General features: G+C 41.7%; 1 protein-coding gene across 2 annotated transcripts in view; it reads right to left on the bottom strand.

The window, feature by feature from the left end:
* The window catches only part of igf2bp2a (insulin-like growth factor 2 mRNA binding protein 2a), a 44,279-nt gene that overhangs the window by 4,429 nt on the left and 26,690 nt on the right, over positions 1–13,160 (bottom strand). The window contains exons 4-12 of one of the 2 annotated variants that reach the window (XM_034562402.1): positions 12,252–12,303; positions 9,866–9,929; positions 8,491–8,781; positions 7,911–8,045; positions 5,194–5,316; positions 3,316–3,451; positions 1,594–1,767; positions 967–1,035; positions 184–306 (exon numbers count right to left, since the gene is read on the bottom strand). In XM_034562402.1, coding sequence (XP_034418293.1) covers positions 184–306; positions 967–1,035; positions 1,594–1,767; positions 3,316–3,451; positions 5,194–5,316; positions 7,911–8,045; positions 8,491–8,781; positions 9,866–9,929; positions 12,252–12,303 — 1,167 coding nt within the window. The remainder of the gene's footprint in view (positions 1–183; positions 307–966; positions 1,036–1,593; positions 1,768–3,315; positions 3,452–5,193; positions 5,317–7,910; positions 8,046–8,490; positions 8,782–9,865; positions 9,930–12,251; positions 12,304–13,160) is intronic. The other variant, XM_034562403.1, reaches the window with a different exon arrangement.

The following is a 13,160-nucleotide window of genomic DNA, read 5'->3' as shown; positions in this document are numbered from 1 at the left end:
TCTCCTTCTTTGACCATAATTAACTAACATCCTCAGCTGTGGTCCATGACATGCTGCTGACTCAGCCAGCACTGACTGCCAACTTCACCCTAACGCTTCTAAGAATGCGTTGCATGTTGATCAGACACGGTTTGACCCCGAATCACAGTCGGTGCTCGATTTGACGCTGACAAACAAACCCACCTTGATGGAAGCTCCAGCGAAGTGGGCGAGTTGTTTGATGTGCTGGCCCTTCTTGCCGATCAAGGCCCCGACTGCCTGAGTTGGAATAAAGAGGTAGACGACCTCCTGTTCTGGAGCCTGTTGCTGAAAACCACACAGAAAAATCAATTTCACTACATGTTTACTAAACTCTGCTGCTGATTGTGACAGAGAAAAACATTTCAAAACCGCTTCAAACTGTTACAAAGTGTTTTTTATTTAATACTGAAAGCGATGACACCACATGCAAGGAAAGCTAAACTGAGCGCTCTTTGAGGGTTTTCTCTTCGGGTAAACATCCCTCTGCGTCTAAGCGGAATATTTCCTATTGGGGCCGAGGGTTGCCCTATGTTTTTGTTTTTCTTAGCATGGTAACACTCATGTACTCAAGGTTTATTAAGTGATTTTTATTTATGAGCCACAGAACAACTCTGGGAAAAGTCCCCTTCCAGAAATATTTGTGGTGATGGCGCGCAGGAATGCCAGACTGAACATAGCTGCTGACTGAGAGGTTGTCATGGTTTCTTATTTATGTCCCCCTGCCCATTAGTCTTATACCTTCCTCTTTTTCTTCATACTGTGGAGCAGTCCTTCTCATGTATACCAGAAGTCACTTGCAAAGAGAGACTTTATAGAAAACATGCTAAGCTTGAGGCTTTTTAAAAAGCTTTCTGTGTGCATTAAAATATTGATCTAGCTTCACAAAAAATGAGAAATTAGTGGTTAAGTCTCTGATCACTGTAGTGCAGATTTTAAGGAACATACTGAGTGCTGGTGGGTGATGGCACTTGCTGGAGGAACCCCGTACAGGCCACTGAAATGTGAAGAGTGACTCTGAAAGTGAAGTGACAAGCAGACCGGTCAGATGGCACACAAACACTCACATTTACAGACACATGCTCATATTCTACTCAAGCTTTTCTAAGGGGGAATTTTAAGGCATTAACTCGCAGTGACTCAGACATTAAGCTTCTAGACTACTAAGCACGCAAATACATTCTCACACTCTGTCTCACACCACTTTGACTCAACCCCACCAGGCAATGAGTGGAGACTTTGTTTTACAGACAAACTGACTCATCGCTGGAAAGATGGGGGGATTCTGGTTGTTTCTGACCGTGTTGTGTACAACATCATGCAGGACCTGAGTCAACACTGACTCCGGTCAACAACACTGTGTTATTTTTATAAAAAACACTCCAGGAAGAACCTGGTTTACCATGTGTTGGAAACCAATTGCTTTATCAAGTCAAAAAGTATCCCTGCAGGAGCTGTGCATCGCTGAGCTGGGCGGGTAAAACCCAACAGTTGTAAAGTCATTCTAAAAGAAGCATTTACAAAGCTTTTTTCACCACCTTTTATGTCTGTGTGCAGAGGTTAAAAAGAGCTCACCATGAATGGGTTGTATCCAGCTGGTGCCATAGGGGGCACTAAACCACGTGGTCCAGCAGAATGGGGCAGAACCGGCAGACCAGAGGAGAAGATGCCCAGAGCATTCAGGTTCAAGCCTGGGATAAGGTTGGCCTGTTGCTGTGCAGAAGAAGAATTGTAACCACAAGTTGAAAGCTAGAAGAAAGACAACAAAGTAGAATTAAATTAAGGCAAGAAAAGCATGCTGATATGACGAGCAGATCAATTTAAACTTAGTTTTGTTTCCTTCTCTGAGAGGAAACCGACTAATACAGGTAACAGAAAAAGAAAATCCTTCTACAGTGAGCACAACTTCTACTGCTAATAAATGGTAAGAGAAAAATAAGGAGGAAATCTCTTAAGTAAGTACATTTATTTGAAATCAAAAAATTGTTAACAACTGTTATTGTTCATGTGTTTTCTCTTCATTATGTACCAAATAATATTTAAGTTATTTCTGAAGCAAAAATGGTTTATAGTTTCTTAAATATAAGCAAATGCTGCTTTTCTTTGTTTTCTGTTACATTAAATTAAATGTATTATTGGGCTTTGATTGACAAAACAAGCTCATATTTTCAATTGATAAAGAGAAAATAATCAGCGGATTAATGAAGTTAATAACAACAGCTAATTGTTTGTTTTGTGAACTGTTTCTTTACTTCTACTAACTCACCTATTTTTATTTATATATATATATATACACCCATCAAGTGTATTTTATTTGTGTATTTTGTCACTGTCCTGGAAAAACCATGTATCAGATAAAGTGGTCTTTAATGGGTGGGAAAAAAATAGCCCCACTTCTTAAGATGAAAAAAACATTTTAAAAGCCACTTGACTACGACTGAAGAATGCATTGTCACAACATCGAAAAAACAGGGTTGCATGCTTTTGGTTTTCATGTCCATTCCACGCGGCCTGCTTTCACTTCCTTGTTCCGAGTGCGCTTTGTGTAATATCCACAGTGTCTCACTAGATGGCCCTCACCGATTACTGGAGTCCATGCTCAGAATGACAGGTGCCAGATCTTTTCTCCCCTGCCAGTACAATTCAACCACATGCAGCGTGATACTTCTTGATGGTTATTTCTGAGCCAATAATTGTCCGATCAAAAACGTCGGAGACCAGAAGCAGATACTTTGACATCAATTCTGAGCAACTGCTGCTCATCATGAAGAGCATCATCACAGTGAATACAGCTCTCATCTTTGTGTTATAGGGAGTGTTCAGCATGAGATATCATCACGATCTCTCCTCCTCAGAGGTTGACCTCTTCGTCCGGCTGCAGCACTGGTGGTGTCATCGGGGCAGTGCGAGAGAGGAGCAAGGTGAGAGAGCAGCCTACAGATATCAGATGGATGCTGGGAAAAGCAGTGTGTTACAGCAGGAACACAGACACACACAGCAGGGAGGTGAGCGTGAGTCAGAGGCTGCATGGAATAGGCAGGCACACACACACAGTACGCTGTCGTCAAACACTCACTGATGAGCTATTCCGCTATCGTTCACTGGTATCCATTTACCAACTGGTGTTACTAAAGCTGGTAACATGTACTGAAAGGGGAGGCGACATGGTCCTGCTGTATATCATCACTACGCTGTTCACCTGTCAGTCTATGTGATTCAACCTGAGATCATAACCACACACGTACACACACACAAACAGTGAAGGCCGGCAGATGGTAACCTTTAAGCTTGGCTTACGTTTATAGCAGCAATGTCATTCTCGTAGGCTTCCCTCAGTTTCTTCATGATCTCCACCTCGGCTTTACAACTCGCCTCCAAGCTGCCCTTCACCATGATGGTCCTCTCAGGGTTGTAAATGGTTAAGTCTTGTAACCTGCAAGAGAGTATCACACACACATAAACATAAGAATATTTTCCTGATCCGATGTGAGGTCCTGGGACAGGGATGTCGTATGTGTACAGATTGTAAAGCCCTCTGAGGCAAATTGTTTGATATTGGGCTTTACAAAATAAACTGAATTGAATTGAATTGAACAATATGTATTTGGAACAAAAAATTCAGAGGACAGGAACACTCACAATCTGCTCACCATTTCCTCAGAGTTGACTGAGCTGATTTTAATTGCATTTCCTGTCTTTGTGTTTATCTAACTTCAGTGTTGTTGAAGGCTGTGTCACCACCACAAAAAATGTACATTCTTTGCGAGTTAACAAGCAATTTAGTGTTGCATTTCCATAAAGTTGGAGGACACCGAAGAAGACAAAAGAATGACAAAAACTGAAGCAGCAGAGATAGTATCATAGTCTGACTTTAAGTTTCCTAGTGTGGGTCAAGCAGCAAATTCCCATCATGCATCTCGATAGAGTTCATCCACGTCACATCATCATCAGAGCATTCAGAACAATCTGACTATCACAGCCGTAATTAACAACTTAGATGTTAGCACAACTTACAAGTCCCCTTAATTATATAAATATGTTTACTGTCTGGGAAACACAGACATCTTTTGAACCCTATCTCATCAATTTGTAGTGTCCTTCTCCAGACTAAGATGACAATACTCCTCCAAAGACACAGATAGACAGAATACATAATACAACTCTCTTCACAGTTTTAGTACTGTAGTCCTGATTAAACACATCTTTATGTGAAGGCTTGGTGGATCGCCCTTTCAAACTACTTTGACCCTCTCAAGGTCAGGATGTGGATATTAGCACAGTGACACACGTGAGAACAGATGAAATGGATTCATCTATCCCTGCACTGCGGCAAGATATTTAATTTAATCGTAACGTGTTGTGCCAAATAATGACCAATCTGGCTGAAATTAAACCAGTCATCCATCATTTAGGTCCGAAAAAGTTTGATTGAGAAACTATTACTATCTGGTAACATCTTACCAAGTTTTCTTTTTCTCATCTTTACAAGACACTTATACAGCATGTGAGCGGACCGCATCACAACTGAGAAAATAGCGCAGCAAAACTTAATCCATTGTTAGATTAATCAAATAGGCGACTGCTCCGTAAAGCCTGGAGGTTGTGTGAACAATAACGACTTTGTGCCTCGGAAACATCTCATCGGTGTGGACGTGGAGGAAGCTAACAATAACATCACCGATTCTCTTGAATGTGCCGTTTGCCTCTTTTTAAAAGGGCCCTCTCCTTCTCTCTTCATCTCTCCTTCTCGTGGGCTCATTAGGTCCTCAGAGCTCACAGAGACTGAGCAATTCATTAGCCCTAAATGAACAGAGGTCGGTGAGCACGGCCTGTTAAATGGGGTGTAATCACCGCCTCTCTAATATGATCTGGAGTGTAAGCAATCTTCACATTTGGTCTCTAACAAATCAGTTCAGTGAAATCACATGCCAAGTGGCTAATTAGCACGATTGTAGAAAGGTGTGGCGCCAAGAAGTTGGAATCGCTGCCTGTAATGTGTGCTTTGATAGCAGTCAGAAATTGCTGCTGTGCCAAAATGCCACAATCACACAAGCTCTCACTACAAAGTGTTCAAACACTCCAGTGTGTGTGTGTGTGTGTGTGTGTGTGTGTGTGAGAGAGCACACTAGGCGTGTGTGAAAGCAGAGGGCGGGAGCAGCGAGAGAGGCGACTTACGAGGAGATGGCAATCTTGGTCCCTGTCTCCTCCTCGATCTTCTTCAGGTTGCGGCCCTCCTTTCCAATCAGTCGGCCCACGAGGCTGTTGTGGGCGAGGATCTTCAGAGGGATGTCCTCCGTCCTACACATAAAAATAAATTAAAAAACACACACACACAGACAATCAGGTTAGATAATAGAAGATAAGTGTCGCTGAGTGTCACTGATGTGGTGTGAGATGTGTCTTGATGTGATGAGGATAAACAGGAATCTGGACAGCTGACCAGCTGGTGAAGGTATGAGGCACTATGTTAAGAAGTGAGCAATTATTCCTTTATGTCTTTTAAAGATTTGCTTTTACAAGAAAGAAGATCACTAAATGTAGCTTTTAAGATCACTGCAAGAAGATCACTGCAAGAAGACAGTGTTCACTGCAGTTAATTAAACAAACTACTGTTGCAACAACCACAGCTTCTGGTAATAGGAGGAAAAGAAAAGAACAGACCAGAAACCAAATGATCTGCTGATAATGTGCTGCAGTCCCTCTACGCATGTGAAAACAGCAAGGCTACAGATGTATTGTTTGTTGTTTTTATTCAATTTTAATCTGTATTTCATCAACTGATGAATAATTTAGTTTAATTCTGAGGAAGTTTCCTGCAAAGAACCAGTAAATATTGCTTACATTGTGACAGTGTTCAATTGATGTACTTTCAATAAATTGAAGTTTTAACTCTAGGCAAGCATGCAATTTAACATAATGAATAATAAAGTTTTATAAAAGATAATGCCGCTTGTCAAATCCAATATTAAGCACTTAATGGAGTATCAAAGGTTTATCTTCAAAGTCACAGTTAAGAAATTCCTCTTACTGTTGAGGTTGGTAGATTAAAAACAATATGCAGGAGGTAAACTGTGTAATTTAGTGTAATTATGTTGCACAAATTATAATGATTTACCATAGTTTATTTTCTATGAAATGGCTCGAAAAAAAACATATTTATTTCTTTGGTCCACACATAGGCAAATATTGTAACGGTTGTTTCATTTTGATGGATAAGCGGTTTGGATAATCGAATAGAAGTCTCTAATTTTGTATCAGAAGCCTGGACTAATATTGATTCAGATTTCTCCATTATTATATAGTAAATGTTTTGTTTCCAGTCATTTGTGAATTGTTTTGTAGACACTGAAAGGCCTGAAGATTTGTTTGTGAAATAATAATTCTGACTGTAATTGGGATAAATGTAGCCTTTATTTTCGAATGAATTTCTCTGGAAATGCTTTAAAACGCAATACAACTAACTAAAGCACGTCAGCTCTCATACCTTATTACATTACATGTTTCTCGCAAAGATACTTTCAAGAGTTTAAAAGAAAATAACAGACTCAGAAAATAAAACATGAGTGTGTCTGTGTGTGTAATATTGGGACAGGAGGAGCTTACTTTCTGTATGATCTATATTTCTGTTCTGTGGGACAATTGTGAGATGTGAGTGTGAATTTAGGTTGTGGAGGGTAAGGGCTTTCTTTCATGGCGGTTTGTGCGTGCATGTGTGTGTGTGTGTGTGTGTGTGTGTGTGTTTAGGAGAAGGGGGTGGCAGGCCAGGGCATGTAATAATCTGTAAACGTTGATCTTTTCTGTAAAGTGGAATTAGGATGAGCTGAGGGGCAAGTAAGGAGAGATGACAATGTTGTGCGTTTAGAGATCAGGTTTAGTGGTTCGGGTTTCACTGGGTGTTGGGACTTCTTACACGCACAATTATAGAGCGTGAGGCAGTCGAGGTGAAGTGTTCATTTCTAAATGTGTTGCTGAAAATTAAATGCGAAGATCGATAGCACTGTGCACTAAATAGGGAGCTATAGCCAGCATCCGATTAGTTTACAAAGGCTGGAAACAGGGAAACACAGCTAACTCGGCTTGGCTAATTAAAACAGTGAATTGTATTTCAGTTTTCTGCAGATGAAACAAGAGATATAGGCAGACTAGCTGTTTCCCCAAGTGTTCCCCCTTATATTTCCCAAAATGTCAAACTGTTCCTCTGACAGTATGAAACCTAGCTTGGATGTCTTCCTAGCAATCGAAAGAAGGAGAAGATTTAAGACCTAACTTCCTCTAGATGTCAGGAGATTGGCAGGAAGTATGAAATATGTGTCTATGCTCAATGCTCAAATATTCTGATTCAATAGGATAGAAAAACACTGGGCACAGGAAACAACCTACAAAATAAATAGCTGTTGACTCAAGCATAACGTTTCCTAGAAATGCAAGTCTGTGGCAACATGTTGGTATTCAAATGAGTGCAACATTTATTTTTCTGAATGTAAGATCTAGTCCTTACATTTCAAACACAGGGGTCAATGTAAAGCGCACTTCAAAACAAATATGGACAACCACAAGCTGTGTGTTGATACTAAGATCCAATAGTTTGAAAGGTGCAGTGTCTTGTTCAAAGTGTCAAGCTCAATTAGACAAGTTGGCCTTGTTTCTTCAATGCTAAGCTGTGATCACGTGTTAGCCTAAGTGAGTGTGTTGTGTGCACTGTGTTTACTGTGTTACTAGTCCAAGCCAGAGAATAAACAGTGAGATTAAAAGGTGTACAGGCAGGTTAAAGGATAAGATTACAGCCCTGCAGACATTATGGCTAATCTCTCTGCCGGAGCGTATACATGCTCTGCATAAGCAACATCTACGTGTGTTCATGCATGTTTGTGTATGTCAAATGGCAGACTCACGTCTTGGTCTCGCTGGCTTCCTTCTGCATGATGTCCAGGATCATGCGACAGGCGGAGGAGCAGCCATCGGGAGTTGAGTGGATGGTGATGGGCTTCTCTGCCGCGCCTGCATTTTCCTTCCGATGGATGTCCACTCTGAGACAGGGAGAGACAGACAATCGGAGTCAAATTGGCTTGCATTGTGTATAAATTATAATTAATTATGTTGGCGATGAATGCGATAAAAAGAAGATAAAAAAAACAATTTCAGGTGTTATAAAGAAGGGAAACAATTGAAGAATTGTTGTTTGATTCACAAAAGAAAAATATACGGTGACCGTAAACATGCCATGAATAATTTGGGCTTCCCATTTCCAAAATCTGACAACTTAAAAGCTTTTATTTTATTGTGTGCTATCTTGCATAACATCTCAGACTATTGGTTTTCAAATGCAAACTTTAATAAACAGTGCCAAAATGCCCAATTCATTCAAGGCCCAAGCAAAATAAGAGCAGAGCTGTTTGAGAAGTTAAAAAAATCATATATAAAAAACAGGGAAGCCAAAGAAATAGCAGCAACCATGCCAATTCATACGCTTACTTGGACTGTGTCTGTTTGGTGACATTCTTGATGGTGAGGCCCTCCTTGCCAATGATGGCTCCCACAAACTGTGTAGGCACGAGCATGCGCAAAGGAAAGTCGTGCTGTCTGGTGCGTGGAGCGCCAAAGTCTCCAGAGGGCCCGGGCTGAGAGTTTCCCTGGTCCCGGGACGACCGCCCCCCGCGTCTCGTGCGCGGAGCCTGGTCGGGCGGAGCAGCATCCATGTCCACAATATATGACACCTTGAAAGAGTAGTCTTCGAACTGGTGTCCCGTTAACTTCTCAATAGCTCTAGGGGGGGGGGGGGGGGGCCGGAGGGATGAGGAAATAACAATAAAACGGTGGGTCTCATTGTCAATATTGAGTTTGCAAAAGTTCATTACTATATTTAAAAATGTAATATGCTGAAATCTAACTTCTTAAGATAAACTTGCTTTTAACTACACGTGTACATGATGCTACCTCCTTCCTTTGCGCTAGCCACCTGCAAGATGCAAAGGTGGAAGAGAAAGAAAGACTCCGCAACTCAATAAAACTCACATGTAAAAAATAACTAGCGTTTCAGGGAATTCTCTCAAGTTTTGCATTGACACTGAAACATCCTAACAAGAGGAAAACAGCTCAAACTCTTCCTCTTCGACTCTCTTTTTCGTCAAATAATTAAACAGCACATGACAGCAAAACATCTGGTAAGGAATGGCACTGATGCAGCCCAGTTTGTCTTCTGAGTCTCAGCTCGTTAGACCTTTTTCTTTTCGCTATTGACATTTTGACTTGTCATAGTTGGAAAAATTGTATTAAATAACAAAAATGGTAGCTGTGGCTCACTGGAATAGCTTACTGGGACATGCAGTGTTAATGTTATCGATTTTAATTGAATAACGTCTCTTGCTGCTCTTTGTGATCACCTATACTGTGTTTTAATACAGACATACTCACCATCTATTTGTTCTCTCTGACATATATTTGACCTTCACACACTGAAACGCAAAGCCCAATTTTTAAGATTCGTCGACTGTCTTATAAAAGAGTTCTTCGGTGATGAAAAGAGAACAGAGGACTGGCATGGAGAGGACAAGTTACATTCAGCTTCATGTGGATGTACGCTCTAATAGAAGTTGTTGCCACTGCTGTATTCTTTCTGCCGTCATTTAACCATAAACAAAGAAGCAACTTCCTTTGGGTGTCACCGTGTTTGATTAGTTCTGAATGACTTGACCCTGCTCCTTGTGGATGTTCTTTTTCATTCTCCAGGTACACACAGAGTACACAAACAAGTAGGTAAACAATGCTGCTTGTCTGTGCACACACAGGCACATCACAAGCCTCGCTCTTAGTGGCTGGCTGAATTAGAGTCTTTATTTGTGCTGCTTACTCTTTAGCTTCCTCCTTGGTTGCGTACGTAACATTCACCACCGCTGTTTCTGTGTCCGTGTTCACTGTGAAACAAGACAGAGAGAGAGAGAGAGAGAAAAGCACAAGAGGAAGTTAACAAAACGTTTGGGCCACATTCACACATGCCAACAGTAGGTCTTTGTTGTTGCTGTATAGGTGAGTCAGACACGTGTCCAGGTTCCCGCGGTGACCCAAAGAGTCTCTTCTCTGTGTGAATCCATTACAGCCATCACCCCACTGGCTTCCCTCCAGACCGAGCAGCTGCCTCTATGGACAGGAGCTGCTAAACACAATAGCCTCTCTGCCACTTGCACAATAACAGACTTAAGTTAGACACGACAGCCTAAACAAAGCCAGTTATCGGTGATAAAGGTTAACCACTGGGTCACACCTTGGGAAGACGTGTGGCTCTGCACTGCTGCGGTTACGGGTTTGATTCCTACTGCGACCACACATGCTGTAAATGATTATACTGTGGGTTGACTTTGACTTATGCGTCCACAGTACAGCACATGCAATGTTAGAACAAGCTTGCAATGAGTCAATTAATTCATTAATTGATTGACAGATTATTTATTGGCAATCATATTAATCAATTAATAATTTAAATACATTTTCAAGCCAAAATGACAAACATTTCCCAGTTTCAGCTCCTCAATTAGAGGGATTTCCACCTTTTTGTCACCCTTATGATATGGTAAATATTATATAATTAGACTGTTGACTGCCAATAACTAAACGCTGGGTAGTGTGGTAAAAATAAGCACATCACCAACACAGTATGTCTTATTGAAGAGATGCCTTTTGGTCTTCCAAGTCCTCTGTCAGAGGAGACACCGACATTTCTACTACGTCAATGAAGAATTTCTGTTTGTGTAACTGTAAAATGTAAAATGAGTCGACAAAGAAGCCACTGTTCTTTGATGGTCAGGAATGATACCACAGCCTGCTCGAAAAAACATCCACAGCCGATGCTTTAGATTTCTCAGAAAAGAGACACGCGAGCCATAGAAATGTGTGTTTTAAAAGTGGAATTTTTTTTTGAAAAGTGCCGGAAATCATAATCAAAATCAGATCGAGTCTCCCTCGCAGTGAAAAAAAAACTTCCAAACCTTTGAGCGTGCTGGTGGGCAGCAGGTTTTGAAGGGTTAAAATCAGTGAGAGTGCCCAGCTGGCTTAGAGAGGGCGAGTGGGCAGAGCCTGGCATGGTGCCCGGCCCCATCGTTCACAGCCAGCTCTGCCCCGCCCCATCCGCCCTGCCCCGCCGCAGGCGGCCTTCACAATTGCCACACAAGACCATGGGACTCCTCCAAAACCTCTCCTCGTAACCAGAGCGCGCGGACGTGGGCAGAGAAAAAGTGACAGACAGACAGGAAGTTGGACAGACACAGAAAGCGACAACCACGGGGACAGATACATGAACGAGCTGGCTCTCTGTAAGCGTCGATCATACATTGCTACTGTGCTGGCGCTGGACTCAAAAGAAAGCATGAAATGCTGCGCTAGTGTCCGCTACGGTGCAGATGAAGGGGGATGTTTTACAGCGACGTCTGGGAAACTCTGAGTGGAGTAATTTCTCTGCTGGGTTTTCTTTTAGCACCTGTCATGACTACAGTGGGTGGTAGTTGGAGTTGGCTGCTTTGACACACAGAGAGAGACAGTGTGTGTGTGTGTGTGTGTGTGTGTGTGTGTGTGTGTGTGTGTGTGTGTGTGTGTGTGTGTGTGTGTGTGTGTGTGTGTGTGTGTGTGTGTGTGTGTGTGTGTGTGTGTGTGTGTGTGTGTGTGTGAAAACAAAACAGATGCTCATGCTAACATGTACGGACATAAACACACGCAAGCACACACACACACACACACACACACACACACACACACACACACATATATATATATATATATATATATACTTTAATGCTGAACGTCTGCCCACTTTAATCCATACACTGAGACCAAGGACCGGTGACAATACACAGTGCTTATTAAAGATGCTGCCTGTAATTCAAACACTGCTCCCCCTACGTCAAACGAATATGACACATGTTCTAACAGACAGACAAGATCATAAAGGCGAGTTTATATGCAAAGATGGGTTATGTTTAGTTAATGGGTGTGTGGGATGGTGGTAACGAGGAAGTCAAGTCACACAGGAGACTTGACTCACTGGGAGGTCTGTGTTTGTTTGTTTGTGTGTGTGTGTGTGTGTGTGTGTGTGTGTGTGTGTGTGTGTGTGTGTGTGTGTGTGTGTGTGTGTGTGTGTGTGTGTGTGTGTGTGCGCGTGTGTTTAAGTTGCTAAATAGACACATGTGCATTGAAAAGCTGGAACCAGATGATGATGTGAAGAAAACAAGAAGAAGAGTTTTCTGTACCTTGTTCCACATTTTCTACAGTACCATACTGAGCTAGAAGGCTGTCCAAAACCTGAGGGAGAAATGAGAGTGTGTGTTAGAAACACAACTACAGCCACTGAAAACACACGTGGATACATATACACACAAACACAGACACACGTCTGGTGCTTTTGTGGGCCAATGATCAAACATAATATAATAATGTACACTTTTATTAATCCCACAGTGGGGAAATTCGTCTCTGCATTTGACCCATCCTTAGTTATTAATTAGCAGTGGGCTGCAGTGAAGCGCCCAGGGAGCAACTGGGGGTTCAGTGTCTTGCTCAAGGACACTACAACATGCAACTATGAGGAGAGCGGGCATCGGTACCTTGTGGTTACGGGACGCCCACTCATTCCCATGAGCTACAGCCAACCCCATCAAGTAACAATGTAGCAAGTGGAAGCAAACAGAACTTAAGAGACTCGTTCAAAATCCCTTTGAAATTTGTGATGAAAAATAATAAATAATAATATAATACAGTTGCTTGCTTGTGATTGGATGTCTCTAGCGGTGTTTCCGAGCAACCAATTTACACAAACTTGGATTTTACTAACTGAGAAATTATGTACATTTATAAAACCTTATATTTGAGATAGATAGATAGATAGATAGATAGATAGATAGATAGATAGATATAGATAGGTCCATCCATTCATCTATAAAGATCTGCCTGGATAGAGTATCTGGAATTAGGGAAGGGTTTACTCCCCATTTTCTACACATACATATATATGACAACGTTTTATATCTGTCACACAAAGAGTAAGCGATCCATGACGACAGAGACATTCGCACTGAAAAAAAACCAAGCAAGGTTGCAGATATTGATTGACAGACACAGTCTCATTCAAAAAGTAACAAACACTGAAGTAGAAGCGAAAA

The sequence above is a fragment of the Cyclopterus lumpus genome, chromosome 21, assembly GCF_009769545.1.
Source record: "Cyclopterus lumpus isolate fCycLum1 chromosome 21, fCycLum1.pri, whole genome shotgun sequence".
NCBI lineage: Eukaryota > Metazoa > Chordata > Actinopteri > Perciformes > Cyclopteridae > Cyclopterus > Cyclopterus lumpus.
Note: the sequence above shows the minus strand (reverse complement) of the source record. Positions and strands in the feature narration are given on the sequence as shown.